The sequence below is a fragment of the Hippocampus bargibanti genome, linkage group LG05 (genome assembly GCF_051943395.1).
Source record: "Hippocampus bargibanti isolate YZ-2025 linkage group LG05, ASM5194339v1, whole genome shotgun sequence".
Classification (NCBI taxonomy): Eukaryota; Metazoa; Chordata; class Actinopteri; order Syngnathiformes; family Syngnathidae; genus Hippocampus; species Hippocampus bargibanti.
Window position 1 is genome coordinate 30,055,243 of NC_142738.1, and position 21,717 is coordinate 30,076,959.

The following is a 21,717-nucleotide window of genomic DNA, read 5'->3' on the forward strand; positions in this document are numbered from 1 at the left end:
CTAAAAACACTTTACGATACATTGTCGTTTTTTGGGCTAAAAACGCCTTACTATACATAATAGGTTTTTTCGGGCCAAAAGCGCCTGACTATCCATGGTGTTTTTTTTTCGGCTAAAAACGCCTCACTATACATGGTCGTGTTTTCAGCATAAAAGGGCCTTATTATACATGGTCGTTTTTTTGCGCTAAAAACGCCTTACTACATATGGTAGTTTTTCCGGCATGAAAACGCCTTATTATACATGGTGGGGTTTTTTTTCCGGCTAAAAACACTTTACGATACATGGTCGTTTTTTGGGCTAAAAACGCCTTACTATGCATAATGGTTTTTTTCGGGCCAAAAGCGCCTGACTATCCATGGTGTTTTTTTTTCGGCTAAAAACGCCTTACTATACATGGTCGTGTTTTTCAGCATAAAAACGCCTTATTATACATGGTCGGTTTTTTTTTTGGCTGAAAACGCCTTACTATACATGGTCTTTTTTCATCCGAAAAGCGGCTTACTATACATGCTCATTTTTTTCGGCTAAAAACGCCTTACTATACATGGTCTTTTTTTCATCAGAAAAACACCTCACTATACATGGTCGTTTTTTTTCAGCATAAAAACGCCTTACTATACATGGTCTTTTTTCATCCCAAAAACGCCTTACTATACATGGTCTTTTTTCATCCGCTAAAAACGCCTTACTATACATGGTCGTTTTTTTCAGCATAAAAACGCCTTACTATACATGGTCTTTTTTCATCCCAAAAACGCCTTACTATACATGGTCTTTTTTCATCCGAAAAACGCCTTACTATATACATGGTCTTTTTTCATCAGAAAAACACCTCACTATACATGGTCATTTTTTTGGGCTAAAAACGCCTTACTATACATGTTTTTTTTTCATCCGAAAAACGCTTGGTCGTTTTTTTTCCGGCTTTTTCACACGATATACATTGGGTTTTTTTTCGGGCTAAAAACGCCTTACTATACATAGTCGTTTTTTGCGCTAAAAACGCCTTACTATAGATGGTCGTTTTTCCGGCATTAAAACGCCTTATTATACATGGTGTTTTTTTTTTCCCGGCTGAAAACACTACGATACATGGTCGTTTGTTGGGCTAAAAACGCCTTACTATGCATAATGTTTTTTTTTTTCGGGCCAAAACCGCCTGACTATCCATGGTGTTTTTTTTCGGCTAAAAACGCCTCACTATACATGGTCGTCTTTTTCGGCTAAAAATGCCTTACTATACACGGTCATTTTTTATAAGAATAAAAAATCCTTTAATAGTCCCGCAATGGGGAAATTTGCAAAAATCCCAAGCGCAGACGGCTGGGAGTGAACTCCAGACCTCATACATTCAAAGTACGCACTCTCCCACTGAGCTACATGCCCACTGCATGCAAGAAAAATACAAGAACGATACATGGTCGTTTTTTTCCGGGCCAAAAACGCCTTACTATATATACATGGTGGTTTTTTGCACTATGAACGGCTTACTTTCCATTGTGTTTTTTTCCGGGCCAAAAACGCCTTACTATACATGGTCACTTTTTCAGCTAAAAACGCCTTACTATACATGGTAAATTTTTGCGCTATAAAAGCCTTACTATACATGGTGGTTTTTTTTCGGGCCAAAAACGCCTTACTATACATGGGCGTTTTTTTTTCAGGCTAAAAACGCCTTACTATACATGGTCGTTTTTTGCACTATATACGCCTTACTATACATGGTGGGGTTTTTTTTTGGCCCAAAAACACCTTATTATACATGCCCGTTTTTTTTTAAAGATAAAACGCCGTACTATACATGGTGGTTTTTTTTTCGGGTCAAAAACATTTTACTATACATGGTGTTTTTTTTTTCGGCTAAAAACGCCTTACTATACATGCTCTTTTTTTCATCCAAAAAACGCCTTACTATATACATGGTCATTTTTTTCGGCAATTTTTTTTGCGCTAAAAACGCCTTACTTGGTGGTTTTTTTCGGGTTTATGTGTTTTATTCGTTTATACATATATTTATTTTTTATCATTTTTATCATTATTTATTTATACATATATATATATATATTTATACATGTATCCAGCCATTTATTTATTTATACCTACAACTTACTTTACTACTTAGTTACTTCACTACTCCGTTACTTTGTCACTCTGTTACTGTTCTACTCTGTTACGGTGCTACTCCATTACTTTGCTACTCTGTTATATTTTTACTCAGTTACTCTTTTACTTAGTTACTTTACTTTTTGTGGGACTATTAAAGGCTTTCGAATTCAGATGTATGTATTCATTCTATTATTTATTTGGTCATTTATCCAATCCATTTATTTACTTATTTAATGATACCTACCTACTTACCTACCTATCTACCATAGTTACTATACCACATAGTTATGATACTCAATAATTACTTTACTGCTTAGTTACTTTACAACTTTGTTAATGTATGAACGTATGTATGAATCAGGACCTTAATAGTCCCACAATGGGGAAATTCATACATTATGCAAGTAAGTAATAGAGTAGTAGTAACTGAGTAGAAGTAACTGAGTAATAAAGTAACTGAGGAATAAAGTGACCTAGTAAAAAAGTAACCGGGTAAAAGATTAACTGAGTAGAAAGTTAACCGAGAAAAAGGTAACTGAGTAAATAAGCAATTGAGTAAAAAACAGAGTAAAAATGTAACTGAGTAAAAAAGTAATTGAGTAGAAAAGTAACTAAGTAAAAAAGTCACTAAGTAACAAAGTAACTAAATGAAAGAGTAAGAGTAAAAATGTAACTGAGTAAAAACAACAGAGTAAAAATGTAACTGAGTAAAAAGTAACAGAATAAAAAAGCAACAGAGTAAAAACAGAGTAAAAAAGTAACTGCGTACAAAATAACTGAGTGAAAGACTAACACAGTAAAAATGTAACTGCGTAAAAAGGTAATTGAGTAAAAAAGCAACTAAGTAAAAAACAGTAAATGTAAAGGAGTAAAAAAATAACAAAGTAAAAAAATAACTGAGTAAAAGAGTAACGGAGTAAAAAGTTAACCGAGTAAAAAAGTAATAGAATAAAAAGCAACGGAGTAAGAAAACAACAGAGTAAAAACGTAACTGAGTAAAAGAGTAACTGAGCAAAAAGTTACCGAGTAAAAAAGCAACTCAGTAAGAAAACAACAGAGTAAATAAGTAACTGAGTAAAAAAGTAACCGAGTGACAAAGTAACTGAGTAAAAAGTAATTGCATACAAAATAACTGAATATGTATGAATGTATGTATGTATGTATGTATGTATGTATGTATGTATGTATGTATGTATGTATGTATGTATGTATGTATGCTATTTATTTGTTCATTTATCCAGCCATTTATTGACTTGACTGATACCTAGCTACCTACGTACGTACGTACGTACCTGACTACCTAACTACGTGTTTATTTATTGCGGTGGGTTTGCTCTGTGAGCATGCACGATTCGGCATAGAGTCCATTTTGGATTCCAGACTTTGGTGTGCTCCTTTAAAGGACAACCGACATCACTTTTTTGTTTCCTAACTGACAACAGAAAAACGTTTTATAGCATCTAAAATACCCAAAACACCCAGTATGATATTTTTAGTCAAATGCAAAACACCAATAAAAATGACTTAAAGTGTCCAAAAACGACTTCAAATTGAACCCGGAAGTGGTCAGTTTCAGAAGGTCCCGCCCCCTTGTTCGTAGTGTAACGCCAAGACGTCTTGCCTTGCCGGAGAATCAAAACAATGGCTTCAGATTCTGAAAAGATGCTTACTTGTGACTCATCCAGTTATGAATATGATTCAAATAGTTCTGAAGAGGAAAGCATACATGTTTGCAATCGATTAAAGAATTTGTTCCGGTCATTTTGATGCATCTGGAGAGAAATGTAGTGACAAACTCTTTCCTACTCACAGTACCCAAAAAAGGCAGAATATATGGCGACAAAGCTCCGTGGAAATTGTCTCCTGGGACATTTTGTAAGCGAACGTCAAATACGTAGAAGTCTTGGCGCAACACAAAACGATTCACCATGGCGTTATTTCTGTGTTTTCCTTCTAATTTCGCCATCAACGCGGATCAACACGAAGTTTTCAGAGTACCGCAAAATGCATCGAGGTGATGCACGGTATGTCCTTTCTCGGTCAGGGGTGTTCCTTCAGTGACGTAGCGTGAGGACTCGTCACCAACTCAAAAACAAGACTTCCGGAATATTCAGCGCGAGTCTTAAAATGTAAAATATAGCTATATGCGGTGGAATCTTTGTAAAATACGCTCAGGAGAAGTCATTTGAAGCCATTTTACAAATTATGGACACAACTTGTCCGGAGACGTCGGTTGTCCTTTAAGGTCCTGAAAACACGACGCTGGTAGAGGCGCAGACAGAACTTGCTTTGTGTGCCTTTCTCACCTTCTGCGTGAAGGGGGTTGCGATGGAGATGCCCATCCCGAGGCCGGGTAACACCGACAGCACTTTGTACTGCGAGGGGGCAGACGGACAGACGGACAGACGGACAGACGGACGGACATACGGACAGTGTTTGACAAAAGGAAAGAAAAGAATTGTTTTGCCAGGACGAGACCGGCGAGGACCTTCTGGATGTCGGTGATGTCCAGCAGTTTGATGACTTTGTCCCTCTTGGACGAAGACGAGCGAGAACACTCGAAGCACAAGTAGCTGGCAAAAAAGACAACAGACAAAAAAATAATAATAATTAAGGGCGACACTCTCACTTCAAATAGAATTGTGTTGTTGTATGGTGGCTACTAATTTACTGGAAAGAAGGACAAACGTTCTTTTAATGCATGCATTTTCGAAAATAAATAGCCCATTTATTTTGCTTTTCATCAATAAAATCTCAATAATCAACTAACTAAATAAGTAAATAAACAAAATAATTAATGGACAAATAAATACATAAACAAGTTAGCTGGTAATGCATGCATATACAAATAAATGTATAAATAAACAAATAAATAAAAGAATGAATCATTGAATAAATGAATGAATAATTAAATAAATAAGTTAGCTGATAAATACAAATACATGAATAAAATAACGAATAAATAAACAAACGGGAGAATAAATACATAGACACAAATGAACGAATGAATGGATAAATACGTAAATACACAAATAAATCAATAGGCGAATAAATACATAGACAAATAAATGAATGAATGAATGAATAAAATACGTAAATAAATAAATAAATAAGTAGGCAAATAAATACATAGACAAATAAATAGACACATAAATGAACAAATGAATGGATGAATACGTAAAGAAATAAATGAATAGGCGAATAAATATATAGACACATAAATGAATGAATGGATAAATATGTAAGTAAACAAATAAGTAAATAGACACATAAATGAACAAATGAATGGATAAATACGTACATAAACATAAATAAATAGGCGAATAAATACATAGACAAATAAATAGACACATAAATGAACGAATGAATGACTAAAATACGTAAATAAACAAATAAATAAATAGGCGAATAAATACATAGACAAATAAATAGACACATACATGAACAAATGAATGGATGAATACGTAAACAAATAAATGAATAGGCGAATAAATATATAGACATATAAATGAATGAATGAATGAATGAATGAATGAATGAATGAATGAATGAATAAAATACGTAAATAAACAAATAAATAGGCGAATAAATAAATAGACACAAATGAACGAATGAATGGATAAATACGTAAAAACACAAATGAATGAATAGGCGAATAAATACATCGACAAATAAATGAATGAATGAATGAAAAAAATACGTAAATAAACAAATAAATAAATAGGCGAATAAATACATAGACAAAAAAATAGACACAAATGAACAAATGAATGGATGAATATGTAAAGAAATAAATGAATAGGCGAATAAATATATAGACACATGAATGAATGGATAAATATGTAAATAAACAAATAAGTAAATAGACACATAAATGAACAAATGAATGGATAAATAAGTACATAAACAAATACATGAAAAGGCGAATAAAAACATAGACACATAAATGAACAAATGAATGGATAAATACGTAAATAAACATAAATAAATAGGCGAATAAATACATAGACAAATAAATAGACACATAAATGAACGAATGAATGACTAAAATACGTAAATAAACAAATAAATAAATAGGCGAATAAATACATAGACAAAAAAATAGACACAAATGAACAAATAAATGGATGAATACGTAAACAAATAAATGAATAGGCAAATAAATATATAGACACATGAATGAATTAATGAATGAATGAATGAATGGATAAAATACGTAAATAAACAAATAAATAATTAGGCGAATACATAGACACAAATGAACGAATGAATGGATAAATACGTAAAGACACAAATAAATGAATAGGCGAATAAATACATAGACAAATAAATGAATGAATGAATGAATGAATGAATGAATGAATAAAATACGTAAATAAACAAATAAATAAGCAGGCGAATAAATACATAGACAAATAAATAGACACATAAATGAACAAATGAATGGATGAATACGTAAAGAAATAAATGAATAGGCGAATAAAAACAGACAAATAAATGAATAAATGAATGGATAAATACGTAAATAAACATAAATAAATACATAGACAAATAAATAGACACAAATGAACGAATGAATGGATAAATATGTAAATAAACAAATAAATAAATAGGCGAATAAATACATAGACAAATAAATAGACACATAAATGAACGAATGAATGACTAAAATACGTAAATAAATAAATAAATAGGTGAATAAATACATAGACAAATAAATAGACACATAAATGAACAAATGAATGGATGAATACGTAAACAAATAAATGAATAGGCGAATAAATATATAGACATAAATGAATGAATGAATGAATGAATGGATAAAATACGTAAATAAACAAATAAATAAATAGGCGAATACATAGACACAAATGAACGAATGAATGGATAAATATGTAAATACACAAATAAATGAATAGGCGAATAAATACATAGACAAAAAATAGACATAAATGAACAAATGAATGATGAATACGTAAACAAATAAATGAATAGGCGAATAAATATATAGACACATAAATGAATGAATGAATGAATCAATGAATCAATGAATGAATGAATGGATAAAATACGTAAATAAACAAATAAATAAATAGGCGAATACATAGACACAAATGAACGAATGAATGGATAAATATGTAAATACACAAATAAATGAATAGGCGAATAAATACATAGACAAATGAATGAATGGATAAATACGTAAATAAACAAAAAATAAATAGGCAAATAAATACATAGACAAATAAATAGACACATAAATGAATGAATGAATGAATGAATAAATGGATAAAATACGTAAATAAACAAATAAATAAATAGGCGAATAAATAAATATACACAAATGAATGAATGAATGGAAAAATGTGTAAAAACACAAATGAATGAATAGGCCAATAAATACATCGACAAATAAATGAATGAATGAATGAAAAAAAATACGTAAATAAACAAATAAATAAATAGGCGAATAAATACATAGACAAATAAATAGACACATAAATGAACAAATGAATGGATGAATACGTAAAGAAATAAATGAATAGGCGAATAAATATATAGACACATAAATGAACGAATGGATAAATATGTAAATAAACAAATAAGTAAATAGACACATAAATGAACAAATTAATGGATAAATACGTCCATAAACAAATAAATGAAAAAGCTAATAAAAACATAGACACAAACGAATGAATGGATAAATACGTAAATAAACATAAATAAATAGGCAAATAAATACATAGACAAATACGTAAATAGACACAAATGAACGAATGAATGGATAAATATGTAAATAAACAAATAAATAAATAGGCGAATAAATACATAGACAAATAAATAGACACATAAATGAACGAATGAATGGATAAATGTGTAAATAAACAAATAAGTAAATAGACGAATAACTACATAGACACATAAATGAACGAATGAATGGATAAATATGTAAATAAACACAAAAAATAGGCAAAAAAATACATAGACAAATAAATAGACACAAATGAACGAATGAATGGCTAAATATGTAAATAAACAAATAAATAGGCGAATAAATACATAGTGAAGGAAATAGATACATTTATTTAGCCAGATTAAACATTGCTCAAGATAAACATCGTAAGTTTAGTCAGTATAAGTATTGCTTTGCTTGTAATTAGCTAGATAACAGAAGAAAGAGGTATGGTTGGTTGGAGACATGTTTGAGGTGCCAGATGATCTAAGCGGTCGGCTGGTCTGCAATAAAGGAAGTGAATACATTTCCTTAGCCATGTTAGGCAATGTGTGGGATAAGCCGTAAAACAATGAGTTACTCGGCATAGATAGTGCTTTGCTTTCAATAGGAGGATGTGCAAGCGGACATGGAATGTTTGTTGGGAGTTGCGTCTGTTCAGGTACCAGGAGGTCAAGGGGTCAACTGGTCCTCATCACCCCAGGAAAGATAAAAGTTACGACTTAGCCAGCGCTGCACAAAGGAGGTCAAAGGTTACAACATAAACCACGGCAGAAGCAACTTGAGACGTCTCCGCGACATCCCGCCAGAAGGATGACGACATCAGAGGAGAGGGATCCAATCAACTGCTCATTTCTTTCTTTGAGCCAAATTTGAATATGCATGTGGTACACCTTTAAATCTGGGCTGCTCAGTCTAAGTGTTCGTCTTTCGTCTCTCTTACTGATTTGGGCCACACAAATATTTTCTGTGTCAGGGTGCTGAGACCCAGAATTCTGTATTGGATCAAATTAGGAATAAATTATCTGTGAGTAACTTGCCGGCTTTTTGGTCATCCCTCTCACAACGAACGCGCCAATTGTTAGCTTAAAACGTTCAAAATTGTTAAAAGATTAAATGTAACTGTTAACGCTAATGTTAGCTTGTAATATTCTAACCTAACAATTGGTAGGTACAGTTATGAACGAATGAATGGATAAAGACGTAAATAAACAAATAAATACATAAGCGAATAAATACATAGACACACAAATGAACGAATGAATTGATAAATATGTACATAAACAAATAAATAAATAGGCGAATACATACGTAGACACGTAAATGAACGAATAAATACGTAAATAAATAAATAGGCAAATAAATAGAAACATAAATGAATGAATGGATAAATATGTAAATAAACAAATAAATGAATAAACATAAATGAACGAATGAATGCATAAATATGTAAATAAACAAATAAATGAATAAACATAAATGAACGAATGAATGCATAAATATGTAAATAAACAAATAAATAGGCGAATAAATACAGAGAGACACAAATGAACGAATGAATTGATAAATATGTACATAAACAAATAAATAAATACGCGAATAAATACGTAGACACGTAAATAAACGAATAAATACGTAAATAAATAAATAGGCAAATAAATAGAAACATAAATGAATGAATGGATAAATATGTAAATAAACAAATAAATAAATAAACATAAATGAACGAATGAATGGATAAATATGTAAATAAAAAAATAAAAAAATAAACATAAATGAACGAATGAATGCATAAATATGTAAATAAACAAATAAATAGGCGAATAAATACAGAGACACATAAATAAACGAATGAATTGATAAATATGTACATAAACAAATAAATAAATAGACGAATAAATACGTAGACACGTAAATGAACGAATAAATACGTAAATAAATAAATAGGCAAATAAATAGAAACATAAATGAATGAATAGATAAATATGTAAATAAACAAATAAATGAATAAACATAAATGAACGAATGAATGCATAAATATGTAAATAAACAAATAAATAAATAAACATAAATGAACGAATGAATGCATAAATATGTAAATAAACAAATAAATAAATAAACATAAATGAACGAATGAATGCATAAATATGTAAATAAACAAATAAATAAATAAACATAAATGAACGAATGAATGCATTAATATGTAAATAAACAAATAAATAGGCGAATAAATACAGAGACACATAAATGAACGAATGAATTGATAAATATGTACATAAACAAATAAATAAATAGGCGAATACATACGTAGACACGTAAATGAACGAATAAATACGTAAATAAATAAATAGGCAAATAAATAGAAACATAAATGAATGAATGGATAAATATGTAAATAAACAAATGAATGAATAAACATAAATGAACGAATGAATGCATAAATATGTAAATAAACAAATAAATAAATAAACATAAATGAACGAATGAATGCATTAATATGTAAATAAACAAATAAATAGGCGAATAAATACAGAGACACATAAATGAACGAATGAATTGATAAATATGTACATAAACAAATAAATAAATAGGCGAATACATACGTAGACACGTAAATGAACGAATAAATACGTAAATAAATAAATAGGCAAATAAATAGAAACATAAATGAATGAATGGATAAATATGTAAATAAACAAATGAATGAATAAACATAAATGAACGAATGAATGCATAAATATGTAAATAAACAAATAAATAAATAAACATAAATGAACGAATGAATGCATTAATATGTAAATAAACAAATAAATAGGCGAATAAATACAGAGACACATAAATGAACGAATGAATTGATAAATATGTACATAAACAAATAAATAAATAGGCGAATACATACGTAGACACGTAAATGAACGAATAAATACGTAAATAAATAAATAGGCAAATAAATAGAAACATAAATGAATGAATGGATAAATATGTAAATAAACAAATGAATGAATAAACATAAATGAACGAATGAATGCATAAATATGTAAATAAACAAATAAATAAATAAACATAAATGAACGAATGAATGCATTAATATGTAAATAAACAAATAAATAGGCGAATAAATACAGAGACACATAAATGAACGAATGAATTGATAAATATGTACATAAACAAATAAATAAATAGGCGAATACATACGTAGACACGTAAATGAACGAATAAATACGTAAATAAATAAATAGGCAAATAAATAGAAACATAAATGAATGAATGGATAAATATGTAAATAAACAAATAAATGAATAAACATAAATGAAATATGTAAATAAAAAAATAAATAAATAAACATAAATGAACGAATGAATGCATAAATATGGAAATAAACAAATAAATAGGCGAATAAATACAGAGACACATAAATGAACTAATGAATGGATAAACATGTAAATAAACAAATAAATAGGCGAATAAATACATAGACAAATAAATCAACGAATGAATGGGTATATAAGTAAATAAACCAACAAAGAAACAGACGGACAGACGGATGAACGAATGAATGAGCTTACTTGTCGGTGACAAAGAGGACTCCATTGCGGATGTAGTCTGCGGGCGTCTTTTTGTCGCGGTTGATGAGGCAGCAACGCCAGCCGCTCTCACACACTACGCGCAAAGACGACAACAACAACAATAACAACAACAACATTCAGCCTTCGCGCGCTAGCTTTCAAGTTACCTGCCAGGGGGCGCTCGCTCTCAGGTAGCTTGAAGACCTGCTGGAAGGTTCCTCGCTTGGTGCTGTAGCATCGACCCCCGCTGCCGCCATCGCCGTCATCGCCACCTGCGGCGGCCTGAAACACAAAATTTACGGGAAAATGGCGGGGGGCCCGTTCTAATGAGGTGACACCAGGGCTAATAAGTTGAAACCAGTGCCACAGAACAATCAGATAGAACAATATAGCGATTTGCTATCTAACTAGCTAGCTGGCTACGTGGCTAGCTATCTATTTGCTGTCTAACTAGCTAGCTGGCTACCTCTAGCTATCTATCTGCTATCTATTCGCTATATAACTAGACAGATAGCTATCTATTTATTTAATTATCTATAAGCTAGCTAGCAAACCTATCTATTTGAGTTATTCCGGGTGAACACTGGCGCATGTGGCTGCCGCTGCTCACCTGCAGAAAAACTGCAACTGTACTTTGTCCTGTAACTGTAAAGTGACCTTGAAAGTTTTTAAAGGTGCTTAGAAATGAAATGTATTATTATTATTATTATTATTATTATTATTATTATTATTAGCAAATTTCCCCATTGTGGGACGAATAAAGGTTTTCTGATTTTCTGATTTTCTGATTATTATTATTATTATTATTATTATTATTATTATTATTATTATTATCATCATTATTATTATTATTATAAAACATAGGTTGGGAGAAGCTATCTAGCTAGATAGCTAGCTTGAATGCTAGCTAGCTAGCAACACTCACGCGTCTGGCGGCGGGGTCGGAGCCCCGCCCCCTCAACTGGACGTCGGTGGGCAGGCCGCTCCACACGATGTGCGCCGTATCGTAGCGCCAACGCAGCTTGGGGCAACTTTGGAAGATGAAGTTGATGACAAAGAACTTGATGCCCGCAAACATGCCTGAGGGAAAACACCACAAGATGTTCCGCGTGTGCGTGAACGTGCACGGGCGCCAAATTGAAAGAAAAGGAGATCATGCCGATGAGGAATCCCAGCAGGTCGTAAGGCAGCAGGCAGGACGCCATGAAGGACACCCACAGGGCCACGTACAACTTCCTGGTCAACTGAGGCTCCACCCACATGAACAGACTACACACACACACACACACACACACACACACACACACACACACACACACACAAACACACACTTTTGAATGTATCCGTGACCGCTAGTCGGCTGCCGATGAGGAGCATCTCACTATCTATTTGCTATCTATCTATCTAACTAGCTGGCTACCTATCTAGCTATCTATCACTTCTGGGGTCGAGTGTACGCTGGCACGCTATTGGCTGCCGCTATTCGCCCGCAAAACATTTTAACTTCTTTTTAGTTTTTACGATTCCTGTAACCACTGGAAATACTCGACAGCCACCAGAGAAACTTATGGTCAAATTCCAGTCCGTTTTAGCTGTCTGATCGTCTCGTGATACCGGTCGTTTCTCCGGATCACAGACGAGAACATGTACCATCTCCACCCACCTGCACCCGCTATTTGAGGGCTAACCTGGACGCTGCCTGTCTCTGGACATTGCTGGTCGATATCATGTCGCTCCTCCATCGAGCCGTTGGACGGCTGCTTGTCCATTGGGACGCTTGTCCCAATGGACAAGCGTGCCGCCGGCGACATTCCCACTTCCCAGAAATCGCTCGTCGCCCTTCCCGGAGGTATATCCACTGCGGATCACGTCGAGACTTTCACCTCGATGACTCGAAGGATATCACCTCCCTGTGGTCATCTTTCCGCCGGCCACGCAGAGGGTATAGCCGCTCCGTAGAACACCGTGTGTTAGCCGGCCTGGCTAGGTCGGCTAATGCCTCTCAAAATGACGACACCACCAGCATCAACTTCGGCCTCCTGAACATCCGCTCGCTTACGGGAAAGGGTTGTCTTATCCAGGACATCCTTAGTGACCGTAACTTGGATTTCTTCCGACTCGACTCCATCAGGGTTTGTTTACCTTTCAAATCCCCGCCTCTCAGGCCGCGGAGGCGGTCTCGTGATATTTTACAGCGAGAACTGGAAAGTCATTCAAGTGCCAATCCCGGAAACTCTCTCATTTGAATGCCTGCCAAATGGATGTCAAATTTCCAGACCCTCTCCAACAGTCATAGCCACTGTCTATCGTCCCCCGAAACCACATTGTGACTTTGTAAAAGATTTCTCCACTGTCCTCACACACCTCTACACTCTGTCACCAAATATAATGATTCTGGGGGATTTCAACACACACATTGACAATTCCATCCATCCCCTCACCAAAGACTTCATTTCCTCATTCGACAGTTTTGGCCTGCATCAATTCTCTGATTTTCCCACGCATATAAAAGGGCACACTCTGGACCTGATATGCAGCTCTGGTTTTACCGCCGCCAATTGCACAGCAAATGAACTACCTGTAACGGACCATTTCCTTGTCTCATTTAATGTTCCCATCACACTCTCTCCCCAAGCCACCCCGCATCATCACTTATCAGAACATCAAACACATCGACACTGTCACCCTCACTGCAATGACTGCCACCCTGAATCCGGACTACAACCCCCCCCCCCCCCCCTGATGAACTTGTTTCCCGGTACAACACGGACCTTACAAGCATGCTCAACGCCCTTGCTCCTGTAAAGTCCCGGTCTGTCCAATTCACCCGGTCCGCCCCATGGTTCACCGCCCATCTCCGCTCCTCCAAGGCGAAAACTCTGCAACTAGAAAGACTCTACAGGAAGACTCTACTGCTTCACTACTCACAAGGACATGTACACAGCTCACCTCAGCCATTACAAGGACTCTATCACACGCGCAAAATCACAATACTATTCTGATTGATTGACTGACTGATTGACTCGAGCACTGGAAATGTATGGACTCTCTTTTGCCTGTACAACAAAACCATTCAACCCCCCACACTTTCACTCCTCAGACACCTGCAATGCTCTGCTTTTGTTTTTCAATGAAAAGATCGACAAGATCCACCAGCACCTCGGCTCCTCTGTATCCCTCCCCTATCAACTGCTATCCTCTTTTGAACTACCTCTTCCCTCATTAATTTCTGACTTCATCACCAAGTCCAAGAATTCCACCTGTCAGCTGGACCCACTCCCTGGAATTGTTTCTGTCCCACTCAAAACCGCAGCTGTATTGCCAATTCTGAAAAAAACTTGGCTCAGATCCCAATGATTTCAATAACCTACATCCAATTTCTCACCTTCCATTCATCGCTAAAATTCTCGAAAAAACTGTTGCGTCTCAGCTCAACTCTCTCCTCACTCACAATAACCTCTACGAACAATTCCAGTCTGGTTTCCGTCCCCGCCACAGCACTGAATCAGCCCTCATAAAAATCACTAATGATCTTCTAATAGCAGCAGATAACCGCTCCCTCTCTATCGTCATCCTTTTTGATCTATCTGCAGCCTTTGACACCATTTCTCACCCCATCCTGCTCAACCGACTTTCCACTCTAGGCGTCACACACACCCCACTTAGCTGGTTTCACTCCTACCTCACTGGCCGCTCACAGTTTATCCACATTTACTCATTCACTTTACGGTCCTCTCCTGTGTCTTCTGGTGTGCCCCAAGGGTCTGTTCTGGGGGCCCTTCTCTTTATTAAATACCTTCTTCCCCTTGGTGATATCTTCTGCAATTTTGGCATTCACTTTCACTGCTTCATGGATGACACCCAACTTACCTCTCCAGTAAACCCGACGCTCTCCTCCAAAAATCCTGGATTTCTCACAACTTTCTCAAACTAAACAGCGAAAAACCTGAACTTCTCCTTGTCTGGACTAAATCGACCCTTCAAAAAGCAAACAGTTTCTCTCTCACCATTGACAGTTATACCCTGTCCCCCGCCATTAAGGTCAAGAGCCTGGGTGTCATCCTCGATAGCACACTATATTTTCAGTCCCATATAAATAACATAACTCCGTCTGCATATTTCCACCTCCGTAATAATAATCGTCTCCGTCCCTCTCGCACCCCTCACACCACTGCTATCCTTATCCACAGTCTCGTCACCTCCCGTATCGATTATTGTAACTCACTTATTTTCGGGGTCAATCAAAAATGTCTCCATAAACTCCAAGTAGTCCAAAATTCCTCAGCCTGGATCATCACTCAAACCCCCTCCTTTCACCACATCAGTCCTATACTCCAACAGCTCCACGTTAAACTTTGTATAGATTTCAAGATACTTCTGTTTACATTTAAAGCCATCCATAACCTTGCCCCCCCCATCTGTCTGACCTACTTCAAATCTCTGTTCCCTCTCGGGCCCTCAGTCCTCTTCCTCCCTCCACTACTCTATGCCCTCTGCCCGTCTCACGACGATGGGATGCAGAGCTTTCAGCCGCTCCGCTCCCAAACTCTGGAACTCACTTCCACCCAACATCCGTAACATTGACTCCCTTCCTACTCTCAAATCTCACCTCAAAACTCACCTGTTTAAACTTGCTTTCATGGTCTATTTTAATCTGCTGTTTTATTATTTCTTGTTTTATTCATGATTTTATTGTTTTATGTATTGTTTTTATTGTAGAGTGTCCTTAGGTGTTCAGAAAGGCACTGGTAAATTAAATGTATTATTATTGTTAATATTATTATTAGCTATCTAACTATCTAACTGGCTACCTAGCTAGCTATCTATTTGCTATCTATTCGCTATCTAACTAGCTAGCTATCTATTTGCTATCTATTCGCTATCTAACTAGCTAGCTATCTATTTACTATCTATTCGCTATCTAACTAGCTAGCTGGATACCTAGCTAGCTATTTATTTGCTATCTATTCGCTATCTATTCGCTATCAAACTAGCTTGCTGGCTACCTAGCTATCTATTTGCTATCTAACTAGCTAGCTATTTGCTATCTATTTGCTATTTAACTCGCTAGCTGGCTACCTAGCATCTATCTATTTGCTATATAACTAGCTAGAAACCTAGCTATTAGTTACCTATTAGCTAGCTAGCTAACTTTCTATCTATTTGATTTATTCCGAGTTGACTGAACGCTGGTGCATGTGGCTGCCGCTGTTCACTCGCAGAAAAACTGATCCTGTGACTGTGACCTTGAGAGTTTTGAAAGGCGCTTACAAATGAAATGGATTGTTATTATTATCTCACTTCTTTATCTTCTCCAGGATGTCGGCCATCTTGCCAAAGATGTTCTGCGCAAAACGTCCACAATGAGTCGCAACATGGCTGCCAAACAAAAACCGGCAACGCCAAATGGAGCTCACCTGAGCTCTCTGGGCCACATGCAGAACCAGCTGGAACTTCTCCGACACCGTCAGGTCTTCTCGAGGGGGCTCCTGTCAAAGGTTGGGAGTGGGGGTGTTATACGGACACCTGTCAATCATCTTGTCTGCTGCAAACATACGCTCAGACTTAAATGGACACGTACACAACCCCGCCCAATCAATCACACACGCATGCGCATGCGCACTGAAACACATTTTTAAACACCCGTGCACGCATGCACACACACATACACACACACACACGTGCATACACACATGTCCTCACTACATGTGGTATAAAATCAAGGTGGTCCTTACAAATATAGCCGAACAAACACACATAAAAAGGTACTTTAAATGGATACACACATGCACACAAACACAAAAAATCTTTTTTAATGCATTTTGTAAGAACCTCTCTCAAAATAATAATAATACATTTCATTAATAACGGCCTTTCAAAACTCTCAAGGACACTTTACAGTCAGAGGATAATTTTTTGTACGGGTGAGCAGCTTTGAGAGATGCATATTAGACCATTAGAAGCCTTTTGAATGAAAAACTTGTGAGGACCAAACTAACAGTCCTCACTCGTCAAAAATGTCCTCACTACGTATGGTATATAATCCTGGTTGTCCTCACAAGTACAGCCGTACAAACACACGCACATACACATGAACACACATTAAAGGACAACCGACACCTCCGGACAAGTTGCGTCCATAATTTGTAAAATTACTTCAAATGACTTCTATTGAGCACATTTGACAAAGATTTCACAGCATAAAGCTATATTTGACATTTTAAAACTCACGCTGAATATTCATGAAGTCTTGTTTTCGAGTGGATGTCGATACCGGAAGTGACGTCAGATTCGGAACGCCCCTTACCGAGAAAGCGACACAAAGTGCCTTTTGGGTACTTTGTTTGGTCTGAAAACACCGTGTTGATGCCGAAATTAGAATAAAAACTACATAAATAACGATGGTGAATTGTTGTGTGGCAGCCAATTGCAGCAACACGCATGAAGAAGGTGTAAGTTGACACAAATTCCCAGCGGACAAAGAAGCCATTTCCAACGGACCAGAGCAATATAGCGTCAGCCGAGGAGCTCCCCAGAGTACGCGAATCCCCGCTTGGATAACCGCTGCCATCCTCTCAGCCTGACCTTGGGTAGAAAGTTGCTTCCAATGGTGAAAGAGAGCAATCGTCATAATATTGGAGCAAACCTATCGGACAAACATTCAGCTGCTGGAACGAGGAACCAACCGGAGTTAGCGATGGATAACCGCTGTCAGTCATACGTAAGTTCGTAACTCTTAATCTTAAAAGTTGAAATAACTTTTTGCGTGCACAACCATTAAACAATCTGCTTTGATGTTGACATCTTGTAGCTTATTATTTGTTATTCATGTCTTTATATGCCACATTTCACATATTGCTTATTCACGGAGCTTTATACACGCTATATACGTCGTATCCGTCACTAGTTTCGTCATACATGGATCGAATTGAAACGGAAGGACTTCTTTAATCGATGACAAACACTTATGATTTCCTCTTCATAGCTATTAGAATCATATTCATAACTGGATGAGTAACAACAAAGGATCTTTTTCCGAATCCGAACAGTCTGAAGGCGGAAGTATACGCCAAAACATGTCAGGTAATTGAACACCTAAAAAACACTGTCTGTAAGAAAAGAATCTGTTGTAAATTAAAATCTGAAGCCATTGTTTTGATTCTGGAGCAAGGCAGTTTGTGAATGAGTTTGCTGACGAGATGTCGCGAACAAGGGGGCGGGACTTTCTGAATCTCTCCAGTTTTGAGCTCATTCGTGGCAGTTTTGGGCAACTTTAAGTCATTTTTATTGGTGGTTTGTGTTTGACTAAAAAGATCAGCCTGCTTGTTTTGGGTATTTTAGATGCTATAAAATGTTTTTCTGATGTCAGTTAGGAAACAAAAAATGGTGTCAGTTATCCTTTGACACACACACACACACACACACACACATAAACACAGATTAACGCACAAACAGACACACTTACCACAGGTTCGGAGACCTGCGGGAGGATACTCCACTGGATGGTCCAGCCACTTCAAGGAAAGCACAAGTTTGTCCGCACGTCAATCATGTGCTTGCCTTTTTTACGATTGGCTGACAGGACAGGGGTGGGTGGGGCTTACTTGGCAATCAGGTAGTTCAAAGAAAGTCGCAGGACAGCCAGGAACAGGAACATGGGGATGGTCCAGCCGCGCCACGTGGCGTACATGTACACCTGTTCGCAACACACGGATCACTGTTAGCATTAAGCAATTAGCATATTCTTCTTTTCCTTTGGGCTTTTCCCTTCTAGGGGTGGCCAAAGCGAATCAGTGTCCTCCATCTTCAGAGGTTTGATTGGCATGTTTGTTTTGTCCAAGCCCTTTCTGACACAAGCCTCTGTATTTATCCGGGCTTGAGACCGGCACAAGAAGGCACTGGCTTGTAGCTACAGAACCAGCGACTCTATGAACTTAATAAACATGAAGATGCTCAGGAAAAGGCTCCCAAACACAAAATAGTCATCGGCACAGCAGCATTTCCATTTCTTCTCCTCCTTCAGTCATTGTGAGTTGACAAAACCGCTATAAAATCAACACAACACTATATAGGTAACATCCAAGTTCCGATCGGGTTCCGTTCCGACAAAACGGTCATAAGTCCAATGGTCGTAAGTCAAAATCCATTCAAAATGGCCGACATGGCGTTTACAACAATATACGGGTAACATCCAAGTTACGATCGGGTTCCGTTCCGACAAAACGGTCATAAGTCCAATGGTCGTAAGTGAAAATCCATTCAAAATGGCCGACATGGCGTTTACAACAATAAACAGGTAACATCCGAGTTATGACCTGGTTCCGTTCCGACAAAACGTTGTAAGTCAAACGGTCGTAAGTCGAAATACATTCAAATGACCGGCGTGACGTTTACAACAATATACTTGTAACATCCGAGTTCCGATCGGGTTCCGTTCCGAAAAAAACGTTCGTAAGTCAATCGGTCGTAAGTCGAATTCCATTCAAAATGCCCAACGTGACATTCACACGACAGGATACAATATCAATCTGTTGTTTTGAAGCAACGTTTTCTATTGAATATTAATATATAACAAACTGTTTACAGTTCATTTATACATTTGATAACTTTTAGTGTCATTTTTATCATTTCATATTTCCTATTATCGATTTTTATGACTGTATAACTGTAACCGTAATGTATACAAAACTGTTTACTGCACAGTTCATTTATAAAGTTTATAATTACCTTTTTGTGTCGTTTTTCTCATTTTATATATCATTGACACGCTAATGTGACTTCACCGTCATGGTACTTGAACACTGAAAGTAATATTCTTTGTATATTCTTTACCCTCTCTGCAGTCTTTCCATTTTTTGTATATGAACAATAATAATAGTAATAATAATAATAGTAATACATTTCATTTCTAAGCCTTTGAAAACTCTCAAGGTCACTTTACAGTCACAGGATAAAGTTTTTCTCCAGGTGAGCAGCGGCAGCCACACGCGCCAGAGTTCACTCAACCCGGAAGTAACTCAAATAGATAGAAAGCTATCTAACATGTAGATAATGGCTATACATAAAATAAGGTATATTTTCGTGTAGTTTTAAGGCTTATTTAGTTTAAAATTATGTTTTATGGGACATTGGAATGGATTATTCTCATTTTAATGGTTTCCTTGAGGGAAATTAATGTTTGGAATACACACTTTTCGCCTTACACACACTTTGTGGATTATTTTGCAGGAGTACAAATTAGCATCCGGTCAAGCATTTATCGATTAGTGTCCAGAAAGTGTTTTCATTGAAGCATCAAGTTGGGCTCACAGTGAAGGCGATGGCCGTGGTGTAAACGGAATACCAGCTGGACAAGGCCGAAAGGTCGCGCAGGAAGCTGTTGACGGGCCTCAGGCCTCTCTCTGCAAAAAAATAAAAACAAGACGGGGCGGCCCATCTTCTTCAAAGCGGCATGTGGTGTCAGAAGACGGATGCCGGCGCGCCGTCGATGGCACTTTTGGCGTGGCAAGACCGAGCGCGCATTTTGCATCAACAAGTTCAAGTGACTCACTGGCCCGCCTCATGTTTTCCGTCAGCCTGCGGAGGAGTCACGTTGAAAGGTGGATAGCGGGATAAAGAAAAACAAGTTAGCTAATCTGGGGAACGGCGGGGGGGGGGGGGGTGCGAGGCGGTTGGGGGTCACCTCCTGGCACTGAGCGGCTCGTCCGGCTCAGGCGCTTCGTCCTGCGGCTGCAAGTGGAAGTCGTCAAAGTCCACGCCCAGGTACTTGTAAAGCAATCTTTGGAAGCGAGCGTAAGCGTCCTCCTCGGCAGGGGGCGGCGCTTGCCCAGATGGAGACTCATCCAGTCTATCCAAAAACAAAAATGGCCACCTCAAAAATCGCATCATAATAATTATAATAATAATAATAATAATACATTTCATTTATCAGCACCTTTCAAAACTCTTAAGGTCACTTTACAGTCACAGGATTAGTTTTTCTCTGGGTGAGCAGCGGCAGCCACATACGTCAGCGTTCACTCAACCCAGAAGTAACTGAAATAGATAGCAAGCCAGCTAACTAACAGATAATTAATAGATATCCAGCTAGACAGTTAGCTAACTAGTTAGACAGCCATATGGCTAATAAATAGCCATCTACATAGCTAGCTAGCAGCCAGATAGCTATAAGGCGCCAACGTTCACTCAACCGGGAATAATTCAAATAGATCAAGTTAGCTAGCTAACTAATAGATAGCCAGCTAGCTAGCTAGTTAGACACCAATTAGCTAGCAAATAGATAGCTAGCTAGGTAGCCAGCAACGG

At 36.7% G+C, this 21,717-nt stretch overlaps 1 protein-coding gene across 1 annotated transcript in view; it reads right to left on the bottom strand.

The window, feature by feature from the left end:
• The window catches only part of LOC148898468 (GRAM domain-containing protein 4-like), a 52,396-nt gene that overhangs the window by 20,078 nt on the left and 10,601 nt on the right, over positions 1–21,717 (bottom strand). Inside the window, exons 5-17 of the mRNA XM_088995635.1 lie at positions 21,095–21,259; positions 20,963–20,988; positions 20,722–20,813; positions 19,017–19,108; positions 18,878–18,926; positions 16,830–16,901; positions 16,714–16,757; positions 12,572–12,681; positions 12,338–12,492; positions 11,580–11,694; positions 11,413–11,506; positions 4,598–4,682; positions 4,416–4,484 (exon numbers count right to left, since the gene is read on the bottom strand). Of these exons, the coding sequence (XP_088851761.1) occupies positions 4,416–4,484; positions 4,598–4,682; positions 11,413–11,506; positions 11,580–11,694; positions 12,338–12,492; positions 12,572–12,681; positions 16,714–16,757; positions 16,830–16,901; positions 18,878–18,926; positions 19,017–19,108; positions 20,722–20,813; positions 20,963–20,988; positions 21,095–21,259 (1,168 nt within the window). The remainder of the gene's footprint in view (positions 1–4,415; positions 4,485–4,597; positions 4,683–11,412; positions 11,507–11,579; positions 11,695–12,337; positions 12,493–12,571; positions 12,682–16,713; positions 16,758–16,829; positions 16,902–18,877; positions 18,927–19,016; positions 19,109–20,721; positions 20,814–20,962; positions 20,989–21,094; positions 21,260–21,717) is intronic.